General features: G+C 38.4%; 1 protein-coding gene across 5 annotated transcripts in view; it reads left to right on the top strand.

Moving 5' to 3' along the window:
* LOC115026148 (poly(rC)-binding protein 3) overlaps positions 1-12,151 on the top strand; it is a 70,827-nt gene extending 58,676 nt beyond the window's left edge. For 2 of the 5 annotated variants that reach the window (XM_029458794.1, XM_029458792.1), the window contains exons 12-17: positions 53-127; positions 3,271-3,312; positions 4,288-4,366; positions 5,188-5,240; positions 6,348-6,517; positions 7,436-12,151. In XM_029458794.1, the coding sequence (XP_029314654.1) occupies positions 53-127; positions 3,271-3,312; positions 4,288-4,366; positions 5,188-5,240; positions 6,348-6,517; positions 7,436-7,490 (474 nt within the window). In that variant the 3' untranslated portion in view covers positions 7,491-12,151. The remainder of the gene's footprint in view (positions 1-52; positions 128-3,270; positions 3,313-4,287; positions 4,367-5,187; positions 5,241-6,347; positions 6,518-7,435) is intronic. The other 3 variants (XM_029458797.1, XM_029458795.1, XM_029458796.1) reach the window with 3 other exon arrangements.
* The last annotated feature ends 11,173 nt before the right edge of the window (positions 12,152-23,324 follow it).

Below are 23,324 nucleotides of genomic sequence, written 5' to 3'. Positions count from 1 at the left end.
TTAAGTAAGAGCATGCTGACTCTGCCTCTCTTCTCTCTTCCCTTTCTCTCAGTCTCCACCAAAAGGTGCCACCATCCCTTATCGCCCAAAGCCCGCCTCCACCCCAGTAATTTTTTCTGGTGGCCAGGTAAGAGCTGAACTAGCTTTAGCTGTTTGTGCCTACAGCCAACATGAAACATTTACTGCAGCATCAGCCGAGTCTATTTCTGTTCCTGCAAACCTTTTTACTTTTCATGTGCACATGTGTATGCTACCACAACCCTTTTACAGACGAGGCTGTCCTAGAAAAATGACAACATTGGTTGTTTGTTCAAACACTTAAAATGGCCTGTGTTTACATTGTCATGACAAGCAACCTCTTGCAGTTGAGCAAATATGCCTGTGCACTCTCAGTAGCAAAGGCAGAGGTAGTTTGTCAACTTTAAACTGCTTCAAAAAGTCTTAAAAAGGAAGGCTGGACTTGGTTTGATGTGTATATGAAACATGTGACGTTGGTATGTATGCAGTACTGCAGTATGCAGTTCATGTGCTGTCTCCTACTTTAGTTGCAAATCTGGGCTAAATCTGTTGGATGCATTTGATATTTAGCAAACAAAAGAGATGCATTTGATTTGAGAGACACTTCAAATGTGGTTGGTTTGATTTTTGTCTGGAAAATATACCCAGTGGACGTTAAATGGAACCTAAGATACAATCAAAGCCTTCGGACAACATAATACACAAGCATGGTTTTAGGAGGATTTTAAAGAGCAAACACACTCACAGAGGGCTACAAAGAAACACAGACACACACGTTTGCATAAAACCTATCTTTGTAGTATTTAACGTTCACTTCAGTTGAAACAGTTTGTTGTGTGTATACAACATTATGGTTTATATCTGAAGCTGCAGTTTTTAAATTTCACTTGGGATTGCATCATTTTGTGCAGATGTTCCTTTTACTGTGTCCACTCAAGTCATTCGAAACCTAGATGTAGCCTAATCCATCTGCCCCAGTGGTGGTCGCCAAAGCTTCACAGGGTGTCACGATGCCTCGTTAACTTTGGATTTTATTCATTTCTGTGAAGAAAACTAAATTAAAGTTTGTATTATTATTTAAGGTATTCCCTCTCTGCTTACCAGCCTCGTCATGCATGAGAAAAGTACGCAGTTAAAACAACCAAAGAGCTAATAAAGATTGAAAGACTTTATTGTCATATGCACAAAAGATGCTGGGGAGTTGTTTTGCAATACAAATATTGTCCTTTGTCCAAGGCTCCTCCAACAATGCAACAGAAATAGAACAATGGCCAAGCGTCAGGGAGTAGAAAACATAAATATTTGTCAAAAAAGAAGCCTATTAAGTATGCAGTATTGGGTTGATTGTATAGTTCATCAGTTGTACTGTACTGTTATAATTATGCATTGAATATAATATGAACTATCCATAAAATATGTCACTTAGTCAGGGGATAGTCTGTTTACTCAATGATAGAAAAGTGGTCCCTTAAGAAAAAAGGTTGGGAACCACTGCTTTAGACGACTGGTGGCAAAGCAATTGTGAAACACTTGCACTTGTTCTCAGATAATAAAGTGTCCATAGTGTCCACATACCAATTATTTTTTTACAGCGCATTCTCACTCCCAACTCGTCAAATACGCTTCGTCAGTGGTTCTAACTATGACGCTCCACGTATACCGCTAGCGTCAGTTGTGCACGTGCAGGGCTGCCTCTAGTGGCTGTAGTAATTATGACAGGAGTAAAGGAGGAAGTCAGCTGACGTAATTTAGAGCAGTAAAGATTTGGGGGGGATAAGAGAATCAAACGAACACAGGACTTTACCCAGGAGACCGCTGTTCGTGTCCCGTGTCAAATCAAGTCAACGTTGACATATTTTATCTAAATTAAGTTAACTTAAATCACATAACTAATTTATGATTGTAACTTAAGTTACGTGACAAATGTACTTATTTGACCAAAACCACGATATTTTCCTCAACCTTACCAAGTAGTGTAAGTGCCTAAACCTAACCACGTAGTTTTGTTTGTTTGTTTGGCATTGGTTTAGCGGTTCAGGAAACTCACAGACCAATTACATGCGAGTTAAGCCACCCCACGTGATGCTATGCAGCCAATCAAATCTGTGCATTCCAACCGGCGACTCTGAATAATAGACAGGCGAGAGGCAGGTGACAGACGGAAAGACGAGTTAGCGATACAGGGAGAGAAGACGGAGAAAAGGAGAGAAACACTGACGAAGAGACGAGTGAGCGGCAGACAGGGAGACAAAAATAACTACTCATGGCGCTCTCCAAGAAGAGAAAAGTCAACAGAGCTTTCAACCCAGAATGGACTCATTCATGTTCATCCTTCCCACTGGAGCACAACACCAGCGTCTCATATGCTCAGAGACCGTGGTGCTCATTAACAGTGGTGATGTGAAACGCCACTATGAGACACAGCACAACGTTTTTGACCAAACATACCCACTCAAGTCTGAACTGAGGTCACAGAAAATAAGCACTCAGAGCTCAATATGATTTTGATTTGTGACAAAATAAATCAAATAGGCCACCTGTCAGCATCATCAGCCACAGAGCGCAGTTTAACCCAGGATGTGCTAGCCTGCGTTAAACTGTTCAATTGTTAAGTGTTGAGATTGATTTATTCTAACATTGGTTGAGACTGTTAAATTAAGATGTGAAACAACAGTTAAAGAAAAAGGGAAACTCAAGCTGCTGCTACACTTTATTTTAAGATTTTTTCAAAAGCTATTTTATTTATTTTCTCAATTATATTTTTAAATGCAGCCTGAGAAGAACTTTATACATGTCTACAGTATTATATATATATATCTGTATAGTTCAATGTTAAGTGACAATAAATATTGTCTAAATGTTTTTAAATTGCACTTTCTTTATTAGATGTGACAGTCAGTTGTTGATGACGTGCAGACGTTGATACAGCTACTAGGTTACTTCAATATATATCACACTAATTCATAATGCACGTTAGACATTATGATGCTCCGGACCTTTGCTTGCGGAAATGTTCTCTAACTGGACCTCTTAGAATTTTAGTTGAATACCCCTGATTTACCGTAATATCAATTAATGTTTTTTAAAATCACAATTTAGAAGCAATTGAGAAATAATTATGGTTATTTGAACCTAAAGTGTAGTGACGGTTTATATTGCGCTTAGAATGAACAAGCTCATTTAGTTTTATTCCCCTTTAATTGTAAATGAGATGCTAAAATGTGCTATGTGTTGTTTTTGTCATCTTTCCAGGCCTACACAATTCAGGGACAGTACGCCATACCACACCCAGATGTGAGTTCTTGGTCTTTTTCTAATTCAATCAAGAAATCTACCTGTAACTTAATTATATATCATTCAAAATAGTTGCAGACATTTTGTTACATGGACACACCAGCTCTTTGTTATTTAGAGGCAAGTCATACATCACGACTTTCAAAATATCTGTCCTAGTGGTTTAATGGTGGACTACAGCTCAACCACCAGAAATAACTCTTACCTTACTGCTGGTGATAACGACAAAGGCAAAGACAGTATTGGCAGTTTTGATGTAGACACCCCTTTACTTCCTGGGGACCATATAGTTACCATTAATAACCTGCCTTCCTCTGTCCTTGTTGTGGGCGCATCTCAAGAGCTACCTTGTGTCAGATCCACTAATTCAAAGTTGGGCAGTGATTGATGCCGCAGGAGTTGGTGGTTGACGGCACAATCACTCAAGTACAGGCTTGACATCCTCTTCCACCCTCATTAAAACTCCCCTTAAAAGGAGAAGAAGGCTTGAAAGCAACCGACTTCCCCATTTCCTGATGGAAATGATCCACAGCAGGGGATTACAATCCTGTGATGTCAGGGTCTCTGCTCTGAAAGGCATGTAAAACCAAAGGTTCTCAGTTCTGAGTCATCGTGCCAGCTAGAAGGACACATGGTACGACGACAAATGGGGATGAAATTATTTCCTACATTTGGTTAGTGTGCTCATGAGTGGAGTTGATTCTCTTTCCATTTCGTAAATAAATAAAATTTGGGCGTGTGAAAAACAAGGAAATTGGTAGAAAAGACAAATTACATAGCAATTTGTAACTCCATGACATACAATCACCCTCTCTCTATATCTCCTTTTCTCTTACTTTTTTTGTCCTCCACTACCCCGTGTCATTGCCTCCTTATCCTCATCGTTTCTTCACTCTAGTTTTGGTTGGCTTAATTTCTTGGTGAGACCTGTGTAACAGTAACCTCTTAGTTCTACTTTCCCTCCTAACCCTTCAGCAGTTGACCAAGCTCCACCAGTTGGCTATGCAGCAAACCCCCTTTACCCCTCTTGGACAGACCACCCCTGCTTTCCCTGGTACGTACCCACAAGGCCCTTTAGATACTTCCTTCTCTTTGCATCCAGAGAAACATTTTTCTCTTTCCCTACCTTCCACCTTATCTCTCTTTTGGCACAGCATGACTTGACCCCTGTGGTTTCTCTCCGTCTTTGATTTTTTCTCGTATATATTTTTCTCTTGGCTCTGTCTGATATTTTGCAAGTGAAATGCAACCCCCCCCCCACCCCCTAAAAGCAAAACAGTGGGCCTCAGTTTAGACAATGTATTCAGGATTTGCATTATCACTTTGCAACACATTTTTAGGTTGTTTAACTTTCCATTAAAGATGAAAACCTCCTGTGAAACAGGCTGCCGACACTGTATTGTAATAACCGACTGAATCTGCATCACATCCAAATTAAACTTTTAAAAAAATAACCAAACTGTAGGTCTCATGAATAAATATGTTTGATTCATTTTTCATCTAAAAGGATGTGGCAATTACCATTATACATGGGATTATTTATTGAATCATCAAGAGTTCTTTAAAAAATGTGTCCTGATTTAAATGCATTTTAGCTGACTCTTTAGCTGTTCTCACATCCTTTCAAATCACACACACATGATTTAAGGAGAAACAGAATAAAGCAAAACGTACAGTAAAAGGTTCCGCTGAGAAATAAGCTTACGAGGTACTTAAAGAAATGGTTTGATATTTTGGGAAATATGCTTAATCCTTATCATGACGAGAGTTGAATGAGAATATTGATACCATTGGTATTTCCCAAAATAGTCCTCTGAAAAGTTAAAGTTACTTTTTAAAGTCAAATCTCCCTTCTCTAATTGCTCCCCAATTCAGGTTTGGATGCCAGTCCACCAGCCAGTACCCATGAACTCACCATTCCCAATGATGTGAGTAATGCGTCAATGAGACAGCTGATTAAGGGATACTGTATGTTTCAAAACTCTGTACTTTTCAATTTCAACATTGCTTTCAATTGCCATGTCAGATATACATTCAAATGATGTTGGGAAGATAATAATGCAAAAGAAAGTGTTGTACCTCAACTGATTCAATCTTTTGTCATAGAGCGCACTGATCTAATTAACTGTAATTAGAGGGTGGATGGCAGCTGGAATGGTTAGTTAACTGATAGAACATGTGCAATAATGCAGCGGTCCCCAACCTTTTTTATGCCAAGGACCGGTTTCATGTAAGACAATATGGTCGCGGACCTGGGGGGGTTTCTTCTCTTAGCGACACGGTTAGTCACTAAGTAGGACGCTCTCAGTGCACTCGCATGTGTTGATGTGGTGGCCATCAGTAATTGTTTATGTCTTTCTTGTTCATGTTTTTTTCTTTAAAACAACTTCAAGGGCTTGTCTTTTAATGCCGGGTGCCGGCGTTATAAAGGCTTCGTTGCCTTATTGGCAGAGCGGCGCATGTAGCGATAAACGTGTATTGAGGTGTTTATCGCTTCGCTGATGTTGTCTTTTAAATGTCTCCTCATTGGGTCTTTTCCCTTTTCCAAAAAAGCTCTTTAAAGACGTTTGTTTTCCACTCATTGTTCCTTGTGAGCTTACTTTTTTTTAAGTAAAGTATCACGTGACAGACGAGCGTCTTGACATATGTCAAGAGACACAGACGCACAGACAGATGTATCTGGTGATTTTTCAAAATAAAACCTTTCAAAATACCTTTCTGTGCAGCCCGGTACCGGTCCGCGGACCGGTGGTTGGGGACCACTGCAATAGTGCACTGCTCTCTCAAACGTAAAAATGTATAAACATTACCAACAATGAGCCTGCAAACTTTATTTCTGCACAGCAGAATACCCCCAATTAGTTGATCTATTGATCGTGCTTTCCTTTGTCAAACATAATTTCCGGAATGATGGGATTTAAATTAATCCCAGACCAGTTCATCACCATTAAACTTTGTTTTAAAGGTAAACGGTTTTAGGTATTTAGTATAAATGTATTGCTTCATGCTTTAAATACTTCTGCTTTTCCCTCCAGCTAATAGGCTGCATCATTGGACGCCAGGGAACCAAAATAAATGAGATCCGACAGATGTCTGGAGCGCAGATCAAAATTGCAAATGCCATGGAGGGCTCGTCAGAGCGCCAGATCACCATCACAGGGACTCCTGCTAACATCAGCCTGGCTCAGTATCTCATCAATGCCAGGTAAACTGTTAACTCTAACTGCAGGGGTCTGGCTCAATTTAAACTATAAAAGCAACTCCTGAATGAGCATGTTTAGAGTGAGGATCCAAGAAAACTGCTATGTGTGACTGTGCTGTTTAAAAAGTTTGTTTAGTTCTGACATTCATGACACTGATACTTTGATGAGTTGCAAGAAAAAGCACAATATCTGTCAGGTTTTGACAAGCGGCAGATAAGTCCATGAATACTTTGGCTATTTATGTTATATCCTTGTTTTTTTCCTTTCTACTTTTGTCTCTTATTTCCACCCAAGTGTATACATTAAAATGCATTAGGTTTCAGACAGTACACTCTTTGCAAGTAAGTGGCTCATGGGAGCAATGCTAACTATGCCAACTGAATGTGCAATAAATTAATCATCAAATGCTCAATGCCGTCCTCAGTTTGGAAATTTCATTGCCAAAGTCTTCATGATAAATCTTTAAAACAACAACAAGCCTAATATAGTAATATAACTAGAATAACCCTGGTTGCACATAACCCACTTATGTTATTCAATTAAATGAACTAACTAATTAAAAGCAACTAACAACACATGGCCTCTAGGCCCCAGGCCTAGAGGCCACTGTCTGGATGGTAAGATAGACATACAAGCAAAATTATTAGGAACATATTTTTCATTCGAATTTCTTTCCATGCACCGCTACCCCTGTCTCTTTTTACTCAAACTGAAACCACTAATTCATTATCAACAGTGTTATCCAAAACTCTGAGAAAACGGAACCTCACTGATGTCCACAGGCTACCTGCACCTCAAAGTCAAATGTTATCAGCGTCAGAGCAGGAGAAGCCACATACTCAACAAACAGGACTTTATGTCTTTGACGACAGTCCGCTGAGAAACTAATGGCTATTGCTTTCCCACAATTCCAATGGCAGGTTCAGGGACGTGGCTGCCATGTGGAATGACCCCTCATCCATGACTACATCCTGAAGTCACTCCAAATCTGCTTCTGTTTGCAGAAGTTAACATCAAACCACCATTTCACAATTAACCTCTATGTGTTATCCCATGGAACTTCCCCTAGACTCCCTTGGCTTTGCATAACACTTTAGCATATGCCTGTGGGAGACCTGAAGTAAAAGTCTGACTAACAACACTGGGATATGTTTTAATGAATGTAGCCAGTGTTTGGTTAAGAATAGTTTGACATTTGTGGGATATTTAGTTAGTGTTGTTGTTTTTTGCTTAGAGTTAGATAAGGAGATCCATACCACTTTCATCTTCTTCAGTTAAATATGAAGCTACATCCAAGAGACGGTTAGCTTATCTTAGCTAAGGCTTATTGTGCATTTAATTTGTCCTAGTAAGTCGGAAATCGAAGCTGGGAATGATATCACTTTCTAGTTGACCGCCTGCCAGTAGGCTACAAGTCGAAAACAAAGCTCTAGCCAGGTTAGCTTTGTTAGTTATTGTTACTAATGGGCTACTAGTTGCTAACATTGCATTACGTGATATTTACAAACAACGTAGCAATATGTCCACAAAAGTTGGACACTACTGTGTGTAAGATTGGTTTAATGACATATATACGACAGCTCTAATATACACTAGGCTATATTGCTACAGCTTTTATTTAGTTAACGCGTGTGGCAGCCATCTTGGATTTTGAGGTCGGGGTCGGTAATGTTTTCCTGACTTTCCGAGTTGGAAAACTTGACTTCAGGGAGAGTTCCAGTTGAAACTCTGGGAACTTGAAAACTTAAACTTGCCTGGCTCAGTCCAAAGTTAAAATACCATACCAGCACCACTAAAGCTAACTAAAGTTACTGCTAGTGATATGATATCAGGCTACTTGTAATAAATTACACTTGAACTCTATGAATTAAACAAACAAGCTGCTAGTAGGCATATTCTGCTACCTTAAGACAGAGCCAGGCAAGCTGTTTCCCCTGTTTCCAGGCTTTATGCTATGCTAAGCTAAGCTAACCATCTTTACCCTTAAACATGACATGAAAGTGGCATTGATCTTCTCATCTTACTGCAAAAAGGGAATTAGCATATTTCCCAAAATGTCAAACTATTCCTTTATGTATTTATTTAGCATGCTTCATTCCAAGAATAATATGTTTGTTTTTTGTCATTACTATAGGCCTATTAGATACATATCCTATCAAGTCCCATTTTGTCATTGTCTGGAAAGAGTAAAATTAATAAAAAATGCAAAATGAAGAAAAAAGAAAAGAAAAAAGACAAAACACATGACTCTCGAGCAATGCTGTTAGAAAGAAGAGTGATGTGATGCCTCTGTCAGGGAATACGACAATTTCTAAACATTTCATGACGCCACCATTCTTTTCTGTCCACTGCATGGCTTTATGAGGGGGTTACTATTGCATGGTTATGTTACCATATTTTTTTATAAGTTATGGTGTTTTATGTGAAAAGGTACAACAAAAATATGGTATCAAATCTGTGTTAAATCAAAAACTTGTGCCAGCAACTTTTTTTTAGCACAAAGCCAGCCATTCCAGCATTACTTTTACTTTCAAGCGAAAGTTCTTATTTCACAGCTGTTTTATTTTCTCTGTCTGCCTCCCCACCCTTCCCTTCCCCTGCTCCTGCTCCTCCCCCGCCTTCCTCAAACTGTTTTAGGCTGACGTCTGAAGTCACTGGAATGGGCACACTCTAATTTCTACCCATCTTCCCTCAGTGCATCACATGACCTTTGAGCAAATGGCATTGCACCTATATTTATTTTTCTGTATTTGACTGTCCTGATATTTATGTGACTTTTACTATGATTTCTAGTTTTTACTGTAAACAAGTGGATCTGCACTGTTCCTTGGATTCCTCACACCTATCCGAAAACCCTGTTGTTTCTGTTTCTGAAAGGTTGCTTTACTTTTTTGCCACTCTAGTACCTTTCATGGCATCTCACGCACCGCGGGGCTTTGTTTTACCTCATGTACGCGTCACCTGAAAGTGAATGCAAAGAGAACCGAAATAAAGGTTTACCAATTTAAACCAAGGTTTTCTCTCCTCCGCCCCGTATTCTAATATATTGACACATTCTTTATTTCATGATTGATGAAATCAGCGATCTACCATGTGCCTGTAGACATTTGCCTGCTTATCTTAGTGTTGTGCGTACACTAGATTGATCTGCATGACACACAAAACCTACTGCATTTCCAATTTATGTGAAATTCAAACAGGCAGAAAGAAAGACTAAATAGTGGTAGGGCATAGAACAAGCCGTGAACGGTCTATTTATCGTCACTCATGTGTCACTCTGACTCCAATTTGAAATGTGTACAGGCCAAAAAACCACTGTAATGCACAAATATCCGTCTTTACGAGTTTCATGCGACACCTGACAAAAAGGTTGGGTGGGAAAACGAAAATAAGCCAAGGAAAGGACTGCAGTGAAGCTTGCAATCTAAAGGCATGCTTCAAATTAAGGCCACTTTATTCACCTATACTCATATATAACGTCATCATGTTATTCATGCTGCCATTTCATAACAACCGTGTATGAGACATGAGACATTTTGAAAGGTCTGAGTCTAGTTTATATTGCACTCACATGTAGTTCATTTAAGGCACAGTCAGTTTGGTAGACACAAGCCAATTCCTGATACGAAAAAAAACTGTTTTGCAGGGTGTATCAGCCAATCAAACTATATAGTCATACATGTCTACTACAGTAGCACCTTGGTTACACCACGTTGTGTATTAGTTTCAGCTTGTCTTACTAACAAATGCACAGATACCCGACCTGTGTCCCTGTTCAAACTAATGCAGAATGTATAACAAAATGTGTTTTAACTTTGATCAATTATATGTTGTACTCAATTAAAACACCTTTAACCCTTGTGCCTCACTGGGGAGATTTTTGGCTTTTTAACTTTACATTTTTTGATCATTTTGGCAAGGGTGTGAGTTTTTTAAATTTATTTAGGAAGTTCTAACTCCGCTCGCATAATAAGTCTATAATAAAGTGTGTTGCCAAAATACAGAAGATCTGACCCTTAATGGACAAAAACAATGTTTTATCCCTCTGTCATTACAGCATGAAAACATACATTTTCTAAATCAGGCTTTCAATTTAGAGCCCTGTCTTCAAACTTGTAGTTATTACTGTTTCCCACCAGATTAAGACATTTTCTCATGTTTGCCCTGTGGAGGCAAATACAAACTATTTCCCTGGTTTATTGCACAAGAATTTTAAATGCATCAAAATCAGTATTGTTGCTAATCGTCGACATATCCCAGACTCTGACAAATAAAAATCCCCCTCGCATTTTGCATACAGAAAATAATACAATTTTAGTTTTTTGTTATCATAAAAAAACAACAGTGGCAAGGGTTTAAATGCCTTAAATTAATGAATATTTGGTAGTAATGATCAGGACTGAAGGTGGTTAAACGATTTAACAAAAACATAAATACATATACATATAATATTTTTAGGACATCAGAGTAACTTTTGTTTGAGTAAGGCGCTAGGGTAAAGGGTGTCTTTTTATTCAGGCACCTACATTGGTACAGTAGATGATGATGCAGAATGATGAAAAAAGATTTGAAATGCTTATTTATCAAAATAATTATTTTATATTATCTTAGATATCAAATACAAAACAATACTTTCTTGTATGTTCTGTATTTGATTAGTATCTCTCTATAAGTCGCTCTCATTTGAAAATAATAGGCTATAAGATAGAAAATGATGTCGATATCACTTCACAGTGAAACATGACAAGTACCATGACGTTAATCTGATGGTTGTGTGTTACTGATTACAGGTATCTACTAGTCGTTATCCACTTCATTATAATACAATTACACGTTGCTCCAATGGTAACTATCGGAATAATGTTTGGGGAACATTATTTGGTCATTGCAGTTTCGGCTCAGGTGCTTGGCTCTTTTGGTTATAATTGATTATTCGTGGTTTACGAGTGAGTAAAACATGTTCGTTGTTGAAACAAGGCTGCTTTGCATTAAGACATCTACATTTCACATTCACACATTGCTTCACCTTTACATGACAAATGTAAATCTGTACATTAGCGCTCATCCGGCTGCATCCGGATGTGTTTCAGATGAACAAAGTGAGGATTGGCTGATTGAGGGCTAAAAGGTTTTTAGTGGATCATTTAAAAACGTTCTGTCATCTCCAGAATCCGATGATTAAAGCAGTTTAATATGCTCTGTAAAGTGCACATTAATTATTGGTGTTTGTAGGTTCAAGGTCTCTGCTGGTTGTGTGCCAGCCAAGATGAAGTCATGCTGCTTTACAGTCTGACCCATTTGCAAACATCTCAGTTGCCTTTTTGATTGTCATATCTTTCATAATCATGGCATCGCTCATGTGCTCGTCATCCTACGTTGCGGTGTAAATCAAACACCCTTTTGTTGTGTTTCTTTCGTCATTTAACTGATACATTAACACTTGTTTCTGTTTCTGTGCTAGAGCAGCAAACGATTAAAGGCTAGCACTATATGATGATGTTTGAGGAAATGTGTCAGATCATGTTTAAGTTCATCATTTGCTTTTGGAAGGTCTGTATTGGATTTATTATTTATTGAGGTTGATACTGAAATATTTTGTAAAAAGAAGAGAATAAAGTTTGTGTTTTTTCCCTTGACTTGCATTTGTCATCTTTTTCAAGTTTTTACTTCTTGTGAATGATATGAATATTACATGTATTACATTAAACCACACAAGCCCAACACATGCCCGAAATATTGAAGTCACTTCATTTGCTGATTTACTTCAAGTGCCACATTCAGAGACAAAAGGAGCGAGATAAATATTGTTTTGTGTGTGTTGGATGTATCTTCTTTATTACAAAAAGCTACAAACCGTGTTATATTTAATTGGCTAGCTACCCCTTGTCTGATGAAGTACGTTTTTGAGATATGAAATGTGTTTAAAGATTCAGCTTCACTATAACATTTGAAATACAAATGGAACATTTATTTATGCAACATTGTAAACACAGTGTAGTATTTACTCTTCAAAATAACAACGTGAACATTTGAGACCTCAGGAACGGCTCCTCCCTTGCTGCCAGTAGAGGGCAAGTTGACTCACCTTTAGTATTTTGGACATCGGCCCGAGGAGTCTGTAAATCAGACACAAATGTAATAACAAGTGCAGAATCCCATGGCAGTTGAATATGTTAATACAACAATAACAGAACTGGAGTTCTTCTTTTTTAAATACAGGCTAGCTGAACATTAACCCAGCCAGTGAAGGATCATAGTAGAGAAAAATATTAAATTCAAGTCTAAAAATCTTGACACAGCCTGCCTTCCGAATTGCAGTATTGAAAAGGGGGAATTTGTGAGCAAAGGCTCTACCCCAAAAAGACTTCTTGTTAAACGGCTTGAGTCCCCCTCCAGACCAACAATGTGTTGGGCTTATTTTTACTTCACTGTGATGTTTGACCTTCACTTTGCAGAATTGTGTATGTGCAGAGTTTGATTGACACCAGAAGGCTGTTCTCACATTGATTAGCTGAAGATGGGGAGTCCCTCTGTGCTCACCTTGAATCTCAGTTCAGCACGTGTAGCCTACTTACACGTTGATTGTGTGACATCACAATTATAAAGCCAATCCTGGTCCAATTAGCAATTTGAGAAAGGATATCTCATCGAGGGAGAAGGAGAATCATTTTTAACTATTCATAGAAGAGTATTTTTACATCTCAAAATGTGGGCAGAGGGTCTTTAAAAAGGCTGCATCAAGAAAGCATTAATGTTGGTGTTGTGGAGTATATGGAGTAATAAGATATGTAGGATGGAGCCAACCTATTTAAGGCAAATGTAGAATTGGCTTAGGCTTGTGTTGGTAAAGCAAAGACAGCAGGATACTGTAGGTGAAATCTAATGGAACACTCTGGGACCTGGTTTGTTCCACAGAACCATCTGAGAAGCCGTCATTGGAAACTGTTAGGGCAGGCCCTTTCAAAAAATGCTTGGCAGGTGATTTGATGAACCATCTGTCAATCAAATTCAATTCCCATTGCTTTTCTCTCCACAGGCAGAAGTCACATTCAGCCACAGAGTTGCTCAAGGACACGTCAGCAGGGTGGCATCACATGTGGATCTGTTTACAGGAAGTTTTTTTCCTAATGAATCCCACTAATGCCCCCAAGGAGTAGATTTTGCATACTGGATGGAACTGATTCCAAATAAGACCAAGAAAACACTGCATGAGGTCAGTTAGTCAATGTTCATGCACAACTAAATGACCTTAAAGTGGAGAAAATAATTACAGTGAATCTCCACAATGCAAATTACAGACAAGCTTTATGACAATTAGGAAGGTAAAAATGCCAAATGTTCACAGCCGTTCCAACCATGGAAGTTAGTTAAAATTGATGGGAAAGATAGTTTTTGTTTTTCTCATAAGGCTTTTTATAGTATTACTGTCAGGTTTATAAAGCATAATTTTTGCTTTGTGCTCTCTCAATGCAGCAATTCATAACAACAACAGACAGGAACATCTAGGTGGTGGACACAATAGCAGGAACACCTTGCAATATGAGGCAATCAATTGCAACATCGCTGCAAAGAATTCTTAACTCATGAAGTTAATAACATTCAGTTTTTCTTCAGTGAGGTCTTTATTCACATTTTAAAGGTTTATGTTTGTATGGCATTCGAGCACATGCTGATTCTCAGCCCAGACTGTAACAAACTATCTGACAGTTGAGTGTTAATTAAACAAAAGCCTAAAACCATCCCGCACATGAGTTCCAGCTTGAGCATTATTAACACAATTCTTAAAGTTTACCACGGTCATGTGAGATAAAAGGGCTCTAAAGTGTCTCCCACTGTGTTAGTGTCATCTAAAAGTGTCAATGCTGTTAATTGGACGTTGCTATGTTGGGGCCTGACATCCAGCTGGAGTGTGTGCACAGGAGACCGGGCCACAGGGGACGCCTTTGTCCACAGGCATGTTGCAAATGAACATCAACGCTCTTCAGGGGCGACAAGAGGTCACCTTGTATGCAGCTCGACCATCAGTAATCACCAAATCTTTCATGGCTGTTAAATTCGCCCAGTTTCAAGCAGCTCTTGATTGTCCCTAAGTCCCTAATTGCATTTAGTAACAAATTCACCAAGGAGAGATAATCCCCATACTAAATAACTGACAACCTTGCCAGGAAAAGAGGAAGCACAATAACTTCATCATGACTCCTTTGTCATTTCCTGTAGTGGTTTCTCCCATTTACCTGAACTGACAATGTAAGATCCCTCAAGACATGTGAGGAACCTAAAATAGAATAAAGCAATCATTGTATGGTCTCCCACAATAAACCCCACACATCTAGTAATAAGCAGGGTTTGCAGATGTTACAATGTGTTTCTATGAAACTGTCAAGTCAAAATACGTTTGTCAGTTAAATAATTAAATTGAAAGATAAAAGAACATATACCGCTTTATTGACGTAGAATAATGACACCATCAGTGTTTGGATTGGTTCCCTATAGGCCTCACTTTACAGTGCAGGAGATATCCACAAGCAGAACAACCGGAGTAGCGTTAACTTTGTTTTGGTTTCAACTAACTCCCTAACAAAAATATCTGTTTCTTATACTGCTAAATGCTGAACTATGTTCAACAGGTATTTGCTAACATTGTCTGTCTGTTGTTTGGTGCTGGATTGGCAGTGGATTCTTAGACCCTTTGCTGCCTGCTGCAGCTGATAACATTGAGGGGGAGAATGAGCCGAAGTTGTGGGTTTGTTAAACCAAAACAATGAGCTGAACGACATTAAAACGCTCCATAGAGCTAAGAGGACCTCTATTAATGCTCTCATCATATGACTTCCTCCTGAGCATTTGAACTTGACCGTTTCCATTGACCTTTCAGGGCATCTTTAAACCCATTAATAATTAAAAACACACACTGAAATCAATCCCCCTCTAGCTTTGCTTAAAGGCTTTTAACTGGTGATGCTAGTGGTGGCGTCATGACAACAAGTCAGAGATGAAGTGAGATTAGCCTGTCATCAGACATGGATGATGCTGAGAATCTACTTTTGTTTTTATTGCTTATTTAAAGTCAAATAAATACGTGTCCTAAATCTGTTGTTTTGTATTATAAGAGTGGACGCACTTAGTGCTGGGAACTCAGAAGACTTCAGGGTCAAACTGTGAAAGGACTCATCTCATTAAGACAGACTTTCTTTCATCACGTCACATTTTCTTCTCTGTCATTTGCCTTCTGCCCCTTAAAAGACAAACAGCTTTCCTGAGTAGTCTCAGAGCAAATCTCAAGGCATACTGTGTAGGAAATGAATCCACCCTTGGGTTTAGATTAGTTCTTACCAAAAGAGCATGGAATGCAAGTAGGTAATTTAACTTGTGAATAATTCATGCTCTTATATGGGGCTTTGAGGCAACCAAAGTCTTCCTCACTGTGTATATAGAAAGTGATGATGCTGATCCTTCAACATATACAACTTATTATAATACTTAATTTATCCACAACATTTGTGTTCCCATAAAACCTTTTTTTCACTGAAAGTTGAATTTCTTGTGCTGCAACTTTCTATAGAGTTGTAAAAATGAGGAGTATTGATTAAATAATGTATAATTGTTTAACAATATTCAATAATTAAATAAATAAAACAAGTGTGGATGGTATATAAAAGGTAGTGTGATACAGTGTTCCTCATAAGGTATTCACTCCATTCTGCTGTTTACCATTTAGGAGAGAAACCTTACAAGTGATGCTTATCCTCAGAGCTCAGTTTCAGCGCAGTACTTCATCTGACACAAATAACTTGCTTTGTTGCTATACCGTGACACTGAAATAACCTTGACGATTATGGGGGAGTCACTTTGATTGGCAACACGAATGATGCTTTGATTTCAAGGATTTGATTTTTGTGTTAAAGAGTTTGAATATAGACTTGGCATCTGCTGTGACACCTGCAAAAGAGAAAACCAGGGCCACTGGCATTCAATGACTACAAACAGATTCATTTAAAAGTTACTGTATGGAGTGTGGGAATGGAGGATGTGGCACACACAGAGACACAGGCTATATCAGGTCACGTCACTCCCGACAATACTTGTTAATAGCATGAATTCATTCTTAGTTTTGGTCTCTTCAGGGCAATCGTTGATAATATTAAAGAGAAAAAAAAGTAGTAGCAGTTTATATCTTTACATGTGACTTTTTCCAGCCATTATATTGGTTTGCCAGAAGCAATATGTCCACAAAGGTGAAGAAATAATACCCAAACTACACGGTCCATAGGCAGAGTGCTGAAAGGACTGACTGGACAATATTTGTCATGGTTTCTTACTGCTTTGACATCCAACTAGTTAAGTTATGATACCTGGTTAGGGTGATTAGGGCACTATGGATTATAATTATTACAGATGCAAAGATATGGTAACAATAATTGTCAGAGCGGGCATGATATGATGGATAAAATGCTCATTTTCAGCTGGACCAGTTTATTTCTCACAGTCAAGGTGTATTTCGTAAACAGTCATTTCCCATTTTTTTCTCTATTGCAAGAAAAGGCTCCATATTATGGCATGGACTTATTGTCTGAAATGATTGTAAAATAATTATTTATTTACCTCTGAGGATTAATTTAAACACATATGTTACTATGATGGACTTTCTGGGCACTGATTCTGGCCATTAAAGGATAGTTTCACAATTTCTCAAGTCTGTCTTAAAACAATAGTCAGGTGCCAATAGGAGCACTGAAACCGGTGAGGCTTGCTGTGATCATTCTTCCTGTTCATACTGTCCATTAAGGAATCCTTTCATAATGTGAATTCAGTGTAAGGGATTGGAGATATAATACACTTATATATTCCAATGTTTAACTAAGGATAATGTGAGGCTTCAACTGTTCAAATCAAGTGACAAAAGCAGCGCATACCAGAGTAACTCCTTCCGTTCTTACCTTTCACAATAAAAGCCCTAGACATATAATATTTGCAGGCAACGATTTCGTATTTTCGTGCCGTTTATCTGTCACACTCTCGCTGTGTAAAGGCCTTAAGGCTACAACATAAAAAAGTGTGACAAAAGTAAAGGTGTCTTATAAACTTTCAGAATGCACTTTGTGTAAATTGTACATCTGGTTTAGTAATATACAACACATGTTCAGCATCATTTATAACGTCTAATAACAAGGCACAATGTCAGATGATAAATCATGATCTTCGTATCATGCATCGGTACAATTTGTTTTATGACACGTCATCCTGTCACACACAGACAGCTCTAGACATATTACAGCAACTAATCAGACACCCACCTCCCCACCTGTGGCTGCTATTATCTGCTGATGCTCCGCTCCCTCGGACACTGCTACAGTCCCCACGTAATTGTGATGAATTGTTCAAAACTAAAGCCTCAACTCATCAGTATCTTGACCCCCCTTCAAAAGAGATGAATTTACTTTGTCAGAGTAAATCTAATGTGATACACTTGGATAAGTTAGTAGGCGACAAGAGGTTGAATTGACTGGAGGCAGCGGACGTGGGTAATTTGTCTCTTCTAAAGCATTTGGAGATTCATTAAGGAGCGGGTGAACAGGATGAGGCCCCCTGGTGACAACTGGACCTGTGGTTTTTGCCTGCCGAGTAAATTCTTCCATGCCATCACTCACACACACACACACACACACACACACACACACACACAAACGCACACATCGCACTTCAGTCCTTTATCTTCTGTGTCAAAACCAACTGGTCATACATCAGCGGTCCATCTTCCCTGGCTCCCGGTGGAGTTGGATGAATGTGTTTTGTGTTCTGAGTTTTTATTGGTTGTCCCAGGGGCAATTATAGGAAGGGACCAGTCAAATTTGTTCTCATAATATGAATAAATGATGATCATTAGAACAAACTCACCAGGGTTTTAATCATGAGACAAATGTGGAATAATACCATCAAATTCACAGTATCCCACCGACCTGCCTCAAACACTAAGCATTTAGGACAAAACATCCTTTTGTAGAAAGAAAACAAAATCCTGACATAGTGGAAATTCTTCTGTGGCTACATTAATTACAAGAAATTCATACGGAGGTAAACGTAATGCTGTTGTTCATCTAGATGAATAGCCGCTCACTTGCGTCTCCTCCAACCCTGGAGTTCCTTTGCCTGCTACCTTGAATTGATTGAGGAAGGTTAGCTCAAGTCGCTGACGTGGAAAACCTGCTGCATCTCTCTGGCAGCATATGCGTGGTCTTTTTTTGCTGCTCTCAGAACACCTGCGCTCCAAATTCCTGACCTCGGTATCCTTTTATCTGACTGCCACAGTCCTCACATTTACTGACTTAGTAGGTGTGTGCTTTTAGCGGAATGAAACCACTAGTATAACCTCTATCCAGTCAGACAGAGCATAAAGATGTGCATGTGAATGTCTGCGTACTCTCGTGTGAGAATCATCAAGCTCAGCAGATATATCTTAAGATAAAATCCCTCCTCCAGCTGCTTGTGTTGTTTTTTTTTTGTATTCAACAATTTCAGGCTTATTCAATCTAATTTAGCATATTTATGTCTGCTGGAGTCGTCCTTTGTGTGAATGATGGATCAGTGATGATTAGCGGCCATGTGTGGTATATAAAGGAGGAAACAGACAAAAATAAAGCTGTGTGGCATTCAAAGCCTGTAAACTCTGAATGTTGGCGAATAAGCCAGATTGGCACTGTGAATTGCTCTTTCTGCCTGGAGCTTCCCTGCTTCCCACCATGATGACTCCCAGTTTAGCTTGCCACCAGTCTGTGGGTGTTGTTGTTGGTTTTACTGCATCATTTAACTAGATTTTGGCCTCTTTTACTCCCTAAAGTTATGGTTATGATGCGTCACAGGTTCAAATAATAATAAATTGGTATGTTACAACACATTATGTAATAACACCTCATTATGTAATAACTAGACAAAATGTCTAACAAATGTCAAGTTTGCATTTTGTAATAAACAGCCTGAACACAATATGTAACACATGTTTCCACATTTTGAAATACATTATTACATATCGAAGTGGTTAATACAAAATGCATGTCTTTGCTCTGCAGATCATTGCACAGAACTGCTTCTGTTGAGGACTTCCACAACTACAGCTGTGTAACCTTGATATCAGGATGTGTGTAGGCCTACCGTTTGTGTTTTATGCAAAATTTGCAGAGTGCACTGCAACATAATATAAGAAAATGATATACTGCATGCATTATTAGTATTATTAGTATTATATAATAATAATAATAATAATAATAATAATAATAATAATAATAATAATAATAATAATAATGTTAATATAAGTATAGTTGTCATTATATTTACTACTATTTATATATATTTTTTAAAAGTATATATATTGTTCTCTATCTGTAGATATTTACATATTCAGCTGTTTAGCTGCTAAACTATGTTCACCAGTTGGTCGGTAACTTTGTCTGTCTGCTGTTTGGTACTGGGCAGGTACCATATCAGAGCTCATTATTTATACAGCTGAAAACTGTGCGCTGCAGTTGGAAACAATGTTTATGAGAGCGTTGAGGCTCAAGCAAAACAATAAAGTTGCGGGCAATAAAAACAAAAAGAGATGCTAAAACTCTGTGAAGCTGAGGGGAACTGCAGAGTTGGAGATAATTATATGTTTGTCACAACAAGTGAACTGTTTCACACTACACACAGTCATTGTGATCCATCGCTAATATAGAAATATAGATTAGTGCTGCTTTGTGACTCTCTTCGAAGCATAAGTTTTGTGGTGTGGTCATTATTAGACAATTAAACAGCTAAATATGTCAAACAAATTAAAGACACGACTAACGTTGGTTACCCCAAATCCCAAATGCATTATATTATAGGCTACTATTCTACTTTAAGTTCAAGGAGTTCAGTAGTGCCACATATAGCCCTATTCATCATGCCTCTTGAAAAACCTGAACTCCTCCGTACCTCAAATAACACCTGGAACATTGGGACCAGCTGACCTACATTTGAATCACATGGGTGACAGCAAATGGAAGTGAAGCGGTGGGTTAAACTCACTTTTCTTAGCCCATATTTGCTGATTTCTTGTGTTTTCTCGTCAAGGTTATCTGCAAGATTGATGTGACGCTGTGCTGTTAATAACCTGCACTAATGTGAAACTAACAGTGTATTACATGACCAACTGTAAGATTGAGCTACAGAGCAATTAAATGAAATAATGAGTCAATGTTTCATTGCATGTGCGGTCATGTACAGTCAATCTGTGGAAGTCACATGGGATCTGACCTTAATTACAATACTGATACAAATTGCACTCATTGTGGCGTTGACACTCCTCCAGTTAATAAGTAGGCCTATAGGTACACATTATAACAAATGCATAAAAATCTCTTATAAAAAAACATGTAACCTACTTTGCATGCAGTTTGTGAGTGTGGAATATGCCTCCACAGATTCCACAGCAATTACCAACAGAATACAGAGCCGACCTCCAGGCTGACATCTTGATCCACTGCTGTACTGCCTAATTCCCTAACATCCCCTCGGTTTGATACTGCACTTGGGGGGGATTAAAATAATCAATGCAGCACAGTGTGAGATAAGGTCTTGAGGCCGGCAGGGTTACAATAATTGATTCCAAAAATCTCTTTTTACTAGTTATGACTTTGTCACTAGATTTTATGAAACATTGTTAAAAATATTAGGAATATTTTATTGAAAAACTTTTAAGAGCCCTATTTAGGTATCAAAGAAGAAACAATCTTGCGATGGGATCACACCAGCAGCAACGCCACTTCTGGAAAGGGACGTTAAGTGTGTCTGTGGAGTTTTGTCAGGCCAAATCAGGACACACAGACTCAAAAGGTGAAAACAACACCAGTGTAACTGTTGCACCAGGTTCTGTCTTTACATTACAGGTGTATAGGTTAAAAACATTAACTAATAGATATCAACATATGACATGTTTTTTTTTAGGCATTATCTTATTACATATGTGCTAATGTGCATACATTTCCAGAACAGAAATCTGAACATTGAATAAAGTTAGGTTCACAATTCTTGTTTCATTGTGTTTACATATTAGTCAAAGAGTTTTTCAGTGGGTATTTTGGATATCTCTTTGTATCACTCCATAATTTAGATAATACTGTCAACAGCCATAAGAAAAAGGAAAAAACATTTTCAACGTATTTTTAGGAATTAAATGTATAAATAAGGCTATGAATGATATATGAACAACCCCCTCTATAAAAACCTTCAGGATATAGATAGGAATGAAACTGAAATGTTTGGTGTGTGTAAGTGCTACTGAAGTGGAGACTTCTGGCTCAGAGGATGAGGAAAACAACTCATTTAGAGAAAACGGCTTTATAGATACGTATTGTAAAATTTTGAAAGACATTACAGATTAATAGGGTAACATCTTAACTAATAGATATCACCATGAAACTTCCACAATTGATTACTTACATCAAGGCAAATATTTGTTGCTTTTGGTGAATTAAGACATGTTAAGGAAGCATAACATGTTTGGAACAGCCCAAACTCTCTCTGACCAGTTCATAAAAAACTATATTTTTTGCCTTTGGTCATTTAAAAAGTAACTGACTTGACTTTGTCTTTTTTGTATCTTGTTTTGCATGCAGGAATAATTTTTCAGATTTGGTGTTCTTGTTTGTTTGGTTAATGTCTTAGAGGAGAGAGAGAGAGAGAGAACAGAGGAGAGGTGCAGGCAGGGCAGCCAAGGAGGAGGACAGACAGTCAGGCAGACAGACAGGCGTGGGGACTGAAGGACGAGGAGAGTTGCCAGAAGAACAGCAGTCCATATGACACCTCATAGTCCCAATCCACTTGCAGCCGGAACTCCTTCTGGCGCCGTGCGCGCGCGGTTCGGAGAGAGTGGCGCGTGACAAGTCAGACCGGTGCAGCTCCTCTAGACCTCGCCTGAACACCACCGCCACCATCCTTATCATCAACGACAAGACGGACTGTCGTGCTGTGTTTCATGAGAAGACAAAAAATAGCCACGTTTGGAGATATGAATCATTTCTCTCGGAGATTTAATAACTTCGCCGCGTGCTGTTTAGGAACTTCCTTATTCCCTCGCGCAGATGTGAACGCTTTGAGGAAGCTGACTGTACTTTTTTCCCTTTTAGTTTTTATTTTCACAGCTGTTCAGCCTTCTTCCAACGATGATACAGATGTGATTTGAGCAAACTGCTGCTGCACTATCGGCGATTTTCCCTTTATACCTTGATAAAAAAAAGTAGCTATTAATGCATTCCAGGATAAAACTCACTCCCGGTAAGTACTCCACAACTAGTACTTGTTAATTAAGTCATTAGCCCGTGTGAGTTTGTTTTTGTTGAAGCACATGTGTATGTGATTAAAATCTGCAATGTAACAAAACGCAATGTGACTGCTTACTCTGCATTTAGGAATCATTACCCTGAATGCATTCTAATCTTTGACCTATCAAATCTTTGTAAATAAGATTATTATATGTATATATATCTGTAAAGGAAACAAGACTTTGGTCTTGTTTCCTTTACAGATACACCTAATAATCTTATTTAGGGTACATACAGATTGTTCCTAATTGTGTGTGGATCTATTAATTGAAATTATGCATTTCTGAAGAAAACATCTGTTGCCTATTTAAGAGCCAATTTGCCATCTAATTTCATTCTAAGAGAAACAATTAAAATATATATGTCGGAAACAACAGCCCAGAAAGCTACAGCCCTTTATGGAAGTGTAAACCTTAATGTAGTATTTGAGTTTATGGTAGTGGTGTGTAGATGTCCACATCTTGTCCACACC

The sequence above is a fragment of the Cottoperca gobio genome, chromosome 21 (assembly GCF_900634415.1).
Source record: "Cottoperca gobio chromosome 21, fCotGob3.1, whole genome shotgun sequence".
Taxonomy (NCBI): Eukaryota; Metazoa; Chordata; class Actinopteri; order Perciformes; family Bovichtidae; genus Cottoperca; species Cottoperca gobio.
The sequence above is the reverse complement of the archived record's forward strand: the minus strand, read 5'-3'. Positions and strand labels throughout refer to the sequence as shown.